At 50.2% G+C, this 13,776-nt stretch overlaps 1 protein-coding gene across 1 annotated transcript in view; it reads left to right on the forward strand.

The window, feature by feature from the left end:
* The window catches only part of LOC128271193 (potassium voltage-gated channel protein Shaw-like), a 34,612-nt gene extending 24,185 nt beyond the window's left edge, over positions 1 to 10,427 (forward strand). The window contains exon 6 of the mRNA XM_053008636.1: positions 9,910 to 10,427. Coding sequence (XP_052864596.1) covers positions 9,910 to 10,307 — 398 coding nt within the window. The 3' untranslated portion in view covers positions 10,308 to 10,427. The remainder of the gene's footprint in view (positions 1 to 9,909) is intronic.
* Positions 10,428 to 13,776: the final 3,349 nt, after the last annotated feature.

The raw sequence follows: 13,776 nt of genomic DNA on the forward strand, positions 1-13,776 counted from the left end.
GGAGCCAGTAGTGTAATCGTCCGGCAAAAATAGTATGAAGTGAAAATATGATAAATGTGGCAACCCCGATAGGGTCGCCGAACCCCGACGGGGTCGCGACCCATAACTGTGACCACTAATGTTCTATGGCGGTTTCGAAGCCCCCACACTTTTGATGCGTAAATCACCTGCAACCAACTGCGACCATAATTGCCTAACCTGTGATCCTGCTGAAATTACGGAATGGCTTCAAATACTTCGCCGAGGGCAGCGTAACCAAAACGGAAAAAGGCGAGCATTATATTCCGCGGATGCAATTATTCACTTTGATGGTCTTTTTTGGTTCGCCACCGCTAATCCTGGTCGGGACCGCGCTTCGGGCTAACGAATCGACACTTTGCTCCATTTCCGTGGAATCATTAGCACAAGGCTGCGCTGCTGAAAGAGGATCACAAGGACAGAGCGCTCGAACGGTGCAGCACAAAAACCACAAACCATCGCAGTCATAAACGCACCACAAATGGTTCGGAAACTGTTGTTGTTGTCCTGTGGCTCACCTCGCCGTAATTATCTTCTATTGTGCTGCGAATGTAAATGCGATTGTTTTCTGATCAAATTGTGCGTCGCTGAATCGGGTTAAATTATTTATGCAACCTTTATTTAGTACCGTACCCAAGGCTATTCGCGGGCCGCGGCCGCCACAAACACGTTTTACATATTTATTTGAACGCAAGAATCATGCATTACAAATCACAAATCACAATGGAACCGGGTTACATGTGCCACGTGCGAAAAAATCCGATTTGTTTTCGATAGACAACACGCGGCCCGCGGGCGCATGCGGCACTGGCGGCCCCGGCGGCTGCAGTCTCCGCACATTACCATACTAATAAATCAACACGCTCCGGTTGAAATTACTTTTTGTGCCACATCCGCACAAACTAACCCAAAATCCGTGTACCGCGTCGTGTGGACCGGTCCAAAAACTACTTCCGGCCACATGCACCATTTATAAAGATTTCAGCTGCCCGGCCCGGCACAAACGTTGATTCGTTTCTATTTTATGAAGCTCCGAATGCCCGTATTTCTTTCACGTTCTTTCGTTTTTGTGAGAAAAAACTTTTCATTCCCACAAAAGCCCACAAGCGGTGATCACGTTTGGTGAATAAATTTTAGAACCTCACAGGGAGCGTAAAATGAAAAACGGACTAGGAGCCGAGTGCCTGGCCTCTTGAAACTCGAAACAGTTCCGAGTCGAGAGTCGAGAAACCGATAAGTGGAACCACTTTGTGCCAACAGAAGGTTGCTCCTTCTTTCGCCCCGCAATCTTCAAGACAAATGTACCGAACAGGGCGCGCGCCACCGGAAACGATTTCGCATCAACCATTCTGCTCGTGTATCGTGTTGCACGGCCACCTCATCGAATGCAAAGAAAAACGGAACATCCTGCTAATCGGCGGCGATACTCTAGCCTTGGACTTGGAATGGTGCGCGATCGGACCACGAGGATAGTTCACATTTCTTGGCCCCCGGGACAGGAATTCTAATTACGTTCATACCACATTTCGTACGCCAGCCCCCGGCGTGTATCGGAGCATGCTTTTGCATTCCGTTCAGCTTCGGTTCCGCAAGCCAAGGCCACAGCACTGCCGGCAATCGATACCTCCGGTTCCGGATGGTGTTCTCCTGTTGCAGTGATAAAAAGGAGAAACTTTTGTATCAGGTGTACAAATAGAAAACCGCCGTTTTTTCTCATGATTTGAGGCTTTATTGTAAAAAACTCCTTACAAACTCATTCTTCAAAGTAATTGCCATTGTTAGCCACAACTTTTTCCCACAATTTGGGCAGCTTTTTAATTCCTCATCGGAAACATTTTTCATCTTTCGACGCGATCCATTCATCGATCCGATTTTTGATGTCCTCGAAAGAACGGAAGCGCTGCTCGGCCAGGTCATGCGTCATCAATCGGAATAAATAGTAGTCTGACGGGGCGATGTCTGGAGAGTAGGGCGGGGGGGTAATATGTGCCATATTAATGTTTCCAGGTATGTTTTCACGACTTTGGAAACATGTGGTCGAGCGTTGTCGTGAAGAAGGATAACTTTGTCGTGTCTTTCTGAATATTGACGCCTTTTTTCCTTCAATACTCGACTCAGCCGCATTAGTTGTGTCCGATACAGGGTTCCTGTAATGGTTTCGCCTAGTTGCAATAGACAACGCCGAGCTGGTCCCACCAAATACAGAGCATCAGCTTCGAGCCATGAATGTTCGGTTTAGCTGTAGATGTTGATGCATGGCCGGGAAGCCCCCACGATTTTTTACGCTTTGGGTTATCAAAGTGTATCCACTTTTCATCCCCGGTCACGATGCGATGTAAAAAACCTTTTTTTTTTGCCGTTCAAGGAGTTGCTCGCAAATGCAAAGGCGCCGTTCGATGTCCCTCGGCTTCAACTCGTGCGGCACCCAGTATCCTAGTTTATGGATCATTTCTAGGGCTTTTAGCCGATGCGATATTGCTTGTTGCGTCACGCCCAATAAGTCTGCAAGTTCCTGTTGCGTTCGACAAGCATCTTCTTCCAGAAAATTTTTCAATTCGGCATCTTCGAACTTATTCTCCGGTTCGGGATGCTCCTTGTCTTGCACGTCATAATCGCCGTTTTTGAACTTGCAAAACCACTCCCGACACGTTCTTTCACTAATGCAGGCTTCACCATAAACTTCTACTATCATTCGATGCGCTTCAGCTGCATTTTTTTAGCATGAAACGCAAAAAGCAACACTTCCCGCAAATGGCTCTTGTTCGGCTTAAATTTCGCCATGTTCGCACATGAATAACACAAAGCAGAGTGAAAATAAACAAACGAGATTTTGTGGAGTTGTTGACAGATGCCTCAACTGTTATTGCCAGGGTTTCGCATATTTTTATCGTTTAATTTGCAGCTGCTAGCGCAGCCCATGGGAAAACGGCGGTTTTCTATTTGTACACCTGATATCTTCGCCACCTTCGGATCTCTGTCTGTCTGATCTCCCGTGTGTTTGCCTCGCCAATTATTGTTGCGTCCTTGTGAGACACTTCCCGTCATATCGGGTGGCCGAACCGGGCCATTTGTTTCGTAAACGTAAACTTTTCACGCACTCCACCTTTCGGCATTGCACGCCTAATTGAGCCCTCACAAGGGCCGTTGGGCCGCGTAAATTCGATCGTAAATTTGCCCCACATAGAGCTGATCCTTCCCGGACACCCGTGGGCCGAAGTAATGTGGTCGTAAAATGTGCTGGGACTTTGGAATTGAAATATTCAATAACATTCGGGGTATCCGGTGCGCTCCGTTTCGGGTGAGAAAGCTTACAAAGCTCGGCCGAATGTCTTCAACGGTGGGCGGCTCGTCATTTAGCGCCGTAGGAGAAGCCGCAGAAAAACCTGCGACAGGAAGTCGTAACCACCCGTGGGAGTGGTAAATTTTCCCACCGGAGTCGAGCATAATTCATTCGGCAATTCGCCCAAATCGACTCTATTAAACACCACGCGGATGGAAGCATTAGCCGTAATCCTCCGGCCGCTGGATCCGATCTGTCGTGGCGCGTATTTTCCCGAAATCCCGCCCGCCTTTGCCCCGCGTGGCCAAACACTTTAAAAGCTCGTTTAGCGATGGATTGGCGTGATGAGGTAGCCGGAAGTGGACCGGCAAATTTATGACGGTTATTTATGATATTTGCCCACGGATTGGCCGACACCGGCCGCGATCCTTTCTATAAATCATTAGCCATTTGTCACATGCCACGTTTTTCGCGTGAGCCTGGGTGGGCGGGGTCTTAACGCCAGTCAACGCCAACGGTTTGCAAATAAATTATCTTTCGATTCATTCTAAATTCAAATTAAAACCTCCACGCGGCACCCGATCGGCATCCTGGTGAACGGCGGGATTCGGCGCGGGTCCATCCATCGGCGTGCGGTGCGAACCTATAAATATTCAAACGACTCTAATCATGTTGACCTCTTTGGGGTGGTGCGATCCTTTCGGTGCTCGGTTGCCGTCAATTTAAAGCATCCATCCTAATCAAACAGGCGCCTCTCGCGGATGTGGTCCGAGCCATTAAATGGCCACGCACACGTCTCTTAAGGGTGCAAAATTATACATGTTCTTTTCTTGTGCCCATTTTATGGCACTGTCCCCACCGTCCCTTTGGCTGTGGCCGAAATGTTCTGGCGTTATCGTGCGCCTGCAGACGACGTGCTATAAATTTTCCTATCCACAAATGTATCTGCCGACGCGGGCCACCCATATCAACAGACGCAGCGCGTTTTTCATGTATCGTAATGTTGTAATTCATCCGGTTTGGTACGCCCAACCCCTGGGAGGTCCTACCTGTGCTACTTTCGGCACCGGAGAGGCGAGTATTTTTGTAACGTGGAGCAGTTTCCATTAGATTGGTCGGTTGTTTAAGGCACCGGAACCGGACGTATAAAGCGACGGCCCAAAAATCGAACGCTCCCGAGCACGCTATTAGAAACGGGTTCCGCGATTCTTGGCAACCGTCGATCGATCCTAGCAGGCGCAGTCCCCGAATGGGATCCGAAAGTCTTTAAAGATGCTTCGAAACTTACCACTGCTACAGCTCCCAAGACAGTGGCCAGCAGACCATTATTTATTATCTTTGATTCGTCCCCAACAAACGCGGCTTGATCAAAGTTCCCGATAGTGGGCGACGGGCTGTCCACTGGACCGTTCGAAACCCCGACGCTCCCGACGGAGAACCCCCGAATCGGGGAAAGGCTTGGCTCTTGTTGGCGAAAAAGTTATATTGCCACCGTGCGACCTGGTTTCCGGTACAAATCCAATAAAGTTCAGTCCCTCGGTGCCCGGCAAGGGTTCCTCCTGGAGAGCGCGCTCTTTGCACAGGGCGACCGTCGTGCGCCGTGTTTCTCTTCCCTTTTAATCCGTCGGGACTTATCGGCCGGGGGACAAGCTAACCCGGTTGCCAGGCCATCTTGGTCCGTTGGTCTTGCGACGCCGTGGCCGTTTTGCTGCAGTCGTTTGACCGAAACTCCCAGAATCCAGATACGGGAATAAATCCCTACCGGGAGTCGCTCCTTCGCCCGGTGTCTGGGGCATCGAGTGGCACACTGGCAAAACAAACGAAAGTACTTCGCGAAGGAGGAAGGACGGACAGTTCATATCGCTCCGCTTCTATTTTTGATTGCATTTAGCCCGGTGAATGGACGAAGATCGTAGACGCTTTTGAGGTCCATCTTTCAATCCGGCTTAGAAAGAAAATCCTGGTATCATATCATGTCACTTTCTGTCTTCCCGCTGCCCCGAACACTGCATCCCGCCGCCCCGGCTCAACTTGGGTAACAGCAACGCACGGCCGGACTTTTGTATCCTTTTATGAGTGTACGTAGTGGGGCCCCGGTGTGGCCCGTTCCTTTGTTCCGTTGCTATGTTTCATCACCGTCAACAGAAAACGGCTGACCTTAAGAACCTGTTTCTGGCACACACACGTTCCGTACCCATCTGTTGCACCACTCCGTGCGCCGCGAGCATCGGATTCTGTTTTTATTCACCACCAAAAGTCACGGGCACCATCTCGTTCACCGAAATGTCTCCGCCAGGCTGGTCTTTCACGAGCAAATGTTGATTTTTGTACCACGTACCACGTTCAGCCCATCCTTTCTCTCCGGCTCCGGTTCGTGACGCTTCATCGGTTCCACCTATCCTGGTGGGATTTCCGGGACCGGGCACTGCTCGAATGCGCCAAAAACCCACAGTAACTAAATCGAAACGATCCTCGGGGGTCTCGTAACGGTGGTTCCATTAAACCGGAAGATCTCGAATGTGCCACGTTGTCCTTTTCTTATCCCGATCGACCGATTGTCAACCATTGTGTCCCCCGGTGTCCCCGCTGAGTGTGTGATGTGTGTCTCCCGTGCCTCCCTTTTTCACAGAGCAAACCAAGCGCCGCATATCGAACGCAATGAATCTGGTCAAAGTCAACACGAAGCTCTCCCGGGACTGAACCGGGCGCTCCATCAATCGGCACCACCACCAGCATCACGAAACGTAGCATAAATACACGCACTCAGCAACACACACACAAAGTGGAAAGTCAAACAAATAAGGATGATCCATGGGCGATGATCTTCGCGTCGCCAACAATCGTGGCGTTGAAGGTTGATAAATGACGCGCGACGCAATCCTCCGAAACACATCCAAACACGGGCGAATTGGGCGTGAAAAATTGGAACACCTTCTAGGACACACAGCGGAAGTCCAGGCAGCCCGGGAAACGGTTACACAAGGAAACGGTACAATATGGAGAGCCCCTGCACACTGTACATCCCGGAATGCGAAATCCAATTTTAGCCCACTCGTTGACCTCCTCCAACCTCTTAAGGTCCCGATACCGGTCCAGGTCCAGCAACAGAAATCGCCAAATAAACTGCCAAACTGACGATGTGTATCTAACCCCGTGTGTGTGTGTGTGTTCGTAGAATGGCGTCCTGTAGGCGTGTGTGATGATACCATCTAAGTAGTCCATCAAAAAAGTCGTTAACGCTATCCACACGCGCGTATTGCTCCCTGAAATTGGTTTCTTTTCCCCGCAATTGTACAGTCAAGTTGCCCTTTGCCGGCGTTGCCAGGCAACTAGCGTATAGAGAAGCACTCGCCCCCCACACTAGGGAGCCACTAGTTCCGGAGAAGTCGTTCCGTTTGCGTTCATTGTTTGGTCATTTGCTGCACGGTTTTACGATGTTTCCAGGCTAGACTTTAGGTAGCACACCGGACCGGACGAAAACCTTGTGTATATTAAAATGGGACATTCTTGTCGCGCTCCCATTTGCGCTTGTCTCGTTAGGGAAGTCGATCGATCCATGTAACCACTGACACTGCTAAGCGAACGAGAGGCTCCCAGACCGCTATGTAAACGGTTACCCTGAATGGAGTAACGGCTTGTGGGTGATTTACTGACTTTCCTTCCCTTGGTAAGTCAAGACGGGACTTGCGTCGCAATGCTGCATTTTGGCAGTGGCAAAAAAGCGACCCAACGCCAAGCTCATCTCCCGGCGTGTCGCTGTAACGTGGAATCGGGCTGACCGATCTTTCCGGAAGCCCCACAGTAGACGCCCCGGGCCAGATAATGTCAGTCTCTCGCCCGTTTGTTAGCCCTCGAAATGCGCTTCTGCCGCTTAAGCCATGCACAGCCGGCGCTGCACACGCTTTATCATCCGGCCGGCAATCCCGGCCCGGAGTCTGGGCAGGTGAACAGCGCCCGGCACGGCACAGCTGGAGTATGTTTGGCAAGTTGAAGGGTTTTTGGCCTAGAAACTCGGCTCGGTCCTATATTTTTAGCGCTCTTCCGGCGGCGGCAGCTCCGCGAGGTCCCTCCGACGCCGCTGCTCGAGAACTTTTTTGGCATCATTTATCACTGCACTCTGGTGCACTCTGCTCCGCAACTGCAGCGCCCAACTTTGGCTCGCCGACACCGGCCGCGAGCCTTCGTAAAGTTCGTCTCTTTTTTCGCCTCTCCCAACTAATTCCTTCCATTATCTCGCGAGTAATGTTTCAACGTGTTACGCTGCCGGACTTTCGGTGGATTTCGTCGATGTTTCGTGCCGCGCCACGGTATCTCGGTCAACAACTCAACTGCACCACCACTTCCCAACCTGCCGGCCATTTCCGGCCACTCTGACAAGTTTCCCCATCGACCGGACACGCCGGCTGGCTATTTTTCACACACGAATCTTGCGCCTGGTCCATTTCGCTGCTCGCCGTGTAGCCTCCCGGCTGCCAGCATTCCGTTCCTGTTGGTCAAGTGGCCGTGTTATCGGTTTGGTCAACAACCGGGCCCATCAGGGCCCGTTTTTGTGTGCGTTCGTTTCCTGGCGAGCCATTTTTTCGGGAGCCCGATCCGGGCCGTGGGTTGATGAATCCTTGACACAAAAACAAACACAATTTTGCGTAACGCAGCCGAACAGCGGGGGTTACTGGGCCACGCTTGTAGCCAATTATTGGTGGTGTTGACATGGTTATTCGTGGCACTTTTTATCGGTACTAGTCGGACTGCGAAACCGGCTGCATCGGTCAACACTGAGTGACGAGGACAAACGAACGAACGAGCAAATTGGTCACTTGTGGTTAAATCGAATCAATTGTGTAACGCACACGGTGCTCTCTGCAATCTACAAATGTAATGTTGACCGATCGCCCCGAACGCCGAAAACAACACTGTAATTGAATGTTTAGACACCATCGATGGGTTTGAGTCCTATCCAACATTTCCGGGAATTGAATCCGAAAGCCTCCCGAAAGCGTCGCCATCAGGAACCGATTCCTATGCGGGATTGATACATTTATTGTTGCGTTGAATGATGAGATTAATGTAGATTGTCTAGCCCGAGCCTGACAAGCAGAATCGGGTTGTAAATTCGGGATTCGCCGCTGGTGCTTCTACCTACGGCTTTATGGTGTTTGATCTTCCAATCAAATGGCCGATTTTGACGCTGTACCCAGAGAACCCCAACTGCTTAACTCGACCATAATTTTGACCGCATTCCGGCGATGTGTGCACTGGCCGACAAATGGGATATTAATTTTTAATAGTGTCGTTAGCAGACTATCTGCCACCGGCATGCCGTGCGTGCCATCCGGCCAAAGATCCGGCGTAGACCCGTAGCATTAGTCTTCCCCGTAAATGAGTGTTTATCGTTATGTATCGGTATTAAACTGTAGCATTTTTCATTATCCGTTCCGGTGTCCAACCGACTCATGCAACACTTCACTTCTTTACTCGCAACCAGTGTGTGTGTCTGTAGCCGAATGTGTTTGATGTTTCCTTCGTTTGGTGTTGATGTTTTTCTTCGTTTCTCCTGTAGTAGTTTAGAAATTACGGGGCTCGCCTCTACCCGAAAACTTCAGGGCCACCGCCGCATCTTTCTCACAGTACACACGCCAAACCTAATGCCGTGTCATTCCACGAAGCACCTTTCGAGACGGCGAGCCTCAAGGCTGCTAAAATATTAAACGAAATTATCTCCGTAATCTCCCAAGCCGTGCTTCTTCATAAATTAACCGACGCACCCAAAGGGATGCCAACTTTCTTGCCACCTTCTGGCCACGATTCAGAGTGCAAGTCCCCAAGCGAGCTGAGTCAGCAGCAGCGGACCGAAAGGCTCGGCTCGGCAGGATCCCGAGATTAATTTCGCACAAAGGAAGAACGCCCTTTGGCTAATTTAACTATCGTCGCCAGCAGCGCGAGTTCCGCGAAAGCAGCGAGACCAGCATCAGAACCAGGAGCAGCACTAGCAGCACCGTCTGCACGAGGCACGCACTTTCGGCAAACGTTCAGGCAACGGTTTGTTGGCTTCCAACTTCTTGCCAACGTCTGTCCCCAGCAGAGCATTCGAACGCGAACGCGGATCCCGACGTTTTCCGTAGCGTTGGTCCCTCCGGTAGAACTTCGAGTTCCCTTGTTGGATATGGAACGAACTGATTTAGTGATTTATGTTCGTTGGTAGTTTAGAAGATTCCCTGGATTCCCCACCACGCAAGTTAGACCTTATGTCTGGATTGATTGTTGGAGTGTTTCCTGTTCCGATGTACTTATGTGTTACTATATTGCGCCACCACCGCATTACCATTGTTTTCTCTACTGTCCCTGTCGCACCTTTCATCACTCTCGTTCGCTCGTTTTTCGTTCTTTCTCTGGATGTCTATTGGTGTTGATCAGTTGCTCTCTATCGATAGACCTTCCTCTATCATCCGATGTGTACGATACACTATGGCGCTCTATGGTTGTGTAGGCCACTGTTTGGCATGTTGTACCTGTTTGATGGAACCCACTTTCCCCCCATTACCTTCACCTTGAAGGTGAAACCGCTCAGGTCCGAGATCCGAGGAATTTCAACCACGTTCCGTATCCTTTCGCAGGGCCCATCGGGGCGAGCATCGTGGCGATGTGTCCCAAAAACGTCGGGCTCCACACGAACCCGGCCCTGGCCATGTGCAAGCCAACGTTCGAGATGCGCCCCCCGGCTGCACCGCTGCTGATCCCGCGGGACGTCGGCTACAAACCGATGCTGGCCAACAGTGCCACGACCAGCGTGACGAGCAACACGGGCAGCACCAGCATCATCACCACCTCCACCAATGCGGCCACCACCAACAACAACAACAACAGCTCGGCGGTCACCAACGCCAACACCAAGGTGGTCAGCAACAGTGCGAGTCAGCACAGTCTCATCGTCAAGAGCGGCAGCATCGGCCAGCTGAAGAGCAACGGTGCCACCGCCAAGGAGAAGTCGGCGGACGAGAAAAGCTTTCTGTGAGCTTTCTCGGGTGCCGCGCCGAGGCCAAAGTAGCGTAAACCAAAGTCCCTGTAAATAGGTTAATCAATCCATACCACCAGGAGGTGTACGTAGCCGTGCCGTCGCTGTCGACAGGCCACAGGATGCACGGCGGGAGTGTTTTTTGGTGTCATATTTGTATGAAAGTTCATCGAAAGCTAGATCCCAGCCTATAGAGAGTAAGTGTATCGCGTTAGCTTCACACTATCGAGCCGCTAGGGCTATCGCAACCAGGGCAACAGTGGCCGCCCCGGGGAAAGGATCCCGGATTTCAATTATGCCTTTACGCTTGCGCGCAGAACAACAACACACACATGATAAGAATATATTTTCTCATTCTGCAAACTGTGTATAGCGTATAGGGAAGGATAAGGTGCTGCGCGTAGAGGGTAACCTAAATAGTGTACAGTTTTACACTCGCTCCTTAACAGTCGCTCGCTCTGAGTCTCGCTGCGCTTGATAGCTGCAAGCCGCAAGACTATGTAAAATAAATCAAGTTCTTACGCACGCCAAAAAGGTTTCTCCGAAAAACGAATTAATGTTAGAGCTCTGACTCGTGATGAAAGCTGTAAACTTCTAACCTAAACCTTCTACTATACCTAAGCTTCACGTTCACAACGCGCCCATGTTTGGTTTGTGTGGAACCGATTTCCCATTTACTTGCATTTGTTTTCGCCATCCGAATGGTGAACTTTCAGACCTTCAACAATGCACTGATTTTTAGTGAAACTCCTTCCTTGACGATTGTTTACGTGAACATAAAAACAAACACTTGAAGAAAACAATGAATCATAAGCATTAAATGTGATACAAGTAGATTTAAAGCAACGCTGAGATGGCAGACATGGTGACGCAAACGGATGCAACCGAATGTAAGTAAGCGAACGCCGTTAAGGAGAGGATGCATTAAACCCAAAAATGGACAACGGAAGTCTCAATACGCCGAAGCATTCAGCAAAGCAACATTAAATGCCGTAAAAGTGGACTAAGTACTCCAAACTATATTTGCCACGCAAAGCCACGCCAGAACGTTCGTCTCTTGTTTCAACGCTAGCGATAAAATACTACAACTAAGAGAGCTATTGATGACAGCAAAAGGTTTACAAAACGCTTAGAGACACCACCACAGGAGGAACACTTCAACAAAACTTGTACACAACTTATTCAGCAAAGATACTTATGTAAAACACGAACCAGATAACCGGAAATTGAGTTAAAAAGATGGAAGAAACACGGAAAGCATTGTATTTATCTAAAACCCAACCCAAGTGACTCGGGATTCCTTTCCGAAAACCTTTTTCGCGACTAATTATGTGTTGCGTCCTACAGAAAAAGAGGAACAGCTTGAAAAAGTTAGCAATCGTTTAAACACAAGAAACCGTCACCCAAGTTCCCGAGCCGCCAGCCGGGTCCGCAGGGTCGGTTCCAGAATTCTTTCTTACTCTACGTGTCTACAAAGCAGTTAAAAAGTCCATCCGCTCGAAAGGTAAAATAAAAACAAACAATTACTACAGAAAGCGAAACGATACGCGGAGTAATTTATTCAAATTATGACAGTATCACAGCAGCCTTCGGGAGAGAGGGTTCCTGATGCCGACCGGTTGCTTAGGTTACGGCTTCCTTGCTTCGCTTCGTTTTGTTTCGCCGCCTCCTGTGGTGCGTTGTGTCCATAGGACTATTTATCGCTCGCCTTCGCCGCAGTTCTTTCCAGGGGCTAATGTACCGCAATGATAATGTGATAAAGAAAGATGAAAAACCGACCGCCCAAAAGACGGTGAATTCAATTCTTCCCCCGAAGCCGGCCAGACCACCCTGTCGCCCCACCCAGCGACAGCCATGCATCCATCTGTTTAAGCAAAGATAAATGAAAATGGTTCTCTGTGGTTCTCTCTCTCCGGTGGAGCGAACGTTTCTTCGGCGGCCAATCGGCCAACTACAATCGTCCGATCCAGTCCTGTTTCATTGCCGAGGTCACCAGCACCGAGGGTCCCGGGCGCACTCGATCGTCCACAGCTGGCGGTCATAAAGTATGAGATTAAAATTTCATTTCGCAAAGAAACACGACGAACCGTGCTCGTACCGAAAGTACGAACCTCGAACCCGGAGCCGACACACTTTTCACTCCTGCCTGCCTGGGGCCACCGTCGATCATGGACCGGAACACTGTATCGTGCGGCAAAGTTAATAAAGAAAGCATTAAACTCGCAACCATTTCGGTGCCAAAGTTGTAGTGCGGAGTGCTCGGGCTCCTCACGTACGCCGGACACGGGACCAAGTTCACGGCAGACTCGTCCTGCCGGGGTCCGGAATTAAATCAGAACGAACGATACGACGAGCTGGCCGGGAAAGGAGCTTTCCAATTACGCCGTTCTGTGATTATGTCCTTTTTTATGGAAACTGTGACTGTAAAAGGAAGAAAAAATGGTCACGGCGGTACGGTTCCCGGAAGCAGCCACCGAACCCATTCGATGAGACGATGTCCCGTGAGACGCAACGGACGATATTTTGGGACCGATGTGCCGGGCTGCAGTTCTGGACCGTTTTCTGCCGCAACTTATGAAGCGAAGGACATTTGAAAGTCCCCCCGAGATGCTGCCCCAAAACGGGTTAAGAATCATTTGCAAAAGTAACGATCTATTTCTGTCGCTTCGCTCCGGAACGTGCTTATCGCGAGGTAACAATGTCTTTGCCGCGTGAAAGTCGGCGCCACTCGCGGCCGCGACTCTAAATTAATCGGAATGTTCAAAACTAATCTAGCATCTAGCACCGGGGTCCGGGCCATTCGTCCGGAGCGGAATTCCACAGAAATAATCCATTCCGTAGATTTGAAGTGCTTTCGAGTTTCGGTTCAGTCTCGTTTTCGGTGGTTTGGTAAGCCTCTCCCGAGGGAGCCCTTTCGGGACGCCATTGCGTGACGACCTACACACACAGAGACACACCAACAATCAATTGTTTCGCCCTCATTTTTCGCGGATGGCGGATTGAAAGGAAATATCGAACGTCGCGGGCGCCATAACCACGGAACGACCGCGCACGATGATAAGGTTATCATTCTGCGCGCTATGCGGCTCCGTTGCCAGTATTTGTCGGTGGTGGTGATAGAAATTATGTTTTATTACCGTCTACCCGTCTGACTGAGAGTGGGTTGGTGGTACAGTACCCTTCGGTGGTGTACTGTCTCTTCCGGTTCGATCCCCGAGCCTTCCACAGGCTTCGTCAGCTCAACCATCAACCTACGTCGCCAGCCGAAGGACGCCAACTGTTCCGTGCACATTCCGTGCGGTATACATTAAACGCAACAACGTCGACGAATGCCCATAAACTGGCGCCCATAACTATGTTGAGACTCGGGCGGCCATTTTTACGCAACATTGAATCATTGTTTTACGACATTTCACTTTTTATTGGACAGCGTGCGGACGTTTGCGCGATTGATTTCCCGTTGTCCCGA

Source organism: Anopheles cruzii, chromosome 3 (assembly GCF_943734635.1).
Source record: "Anopheles cruzii chromosome 3, idAnoCruzAS_RS32_06, whole genome shotgun sequence".
Lineage (NCBI taxonomy): Eukaryota > Metazoa > Arthropoda > Insecta > Diptera > Culicidae > Anopheles > Anopheles cruzii.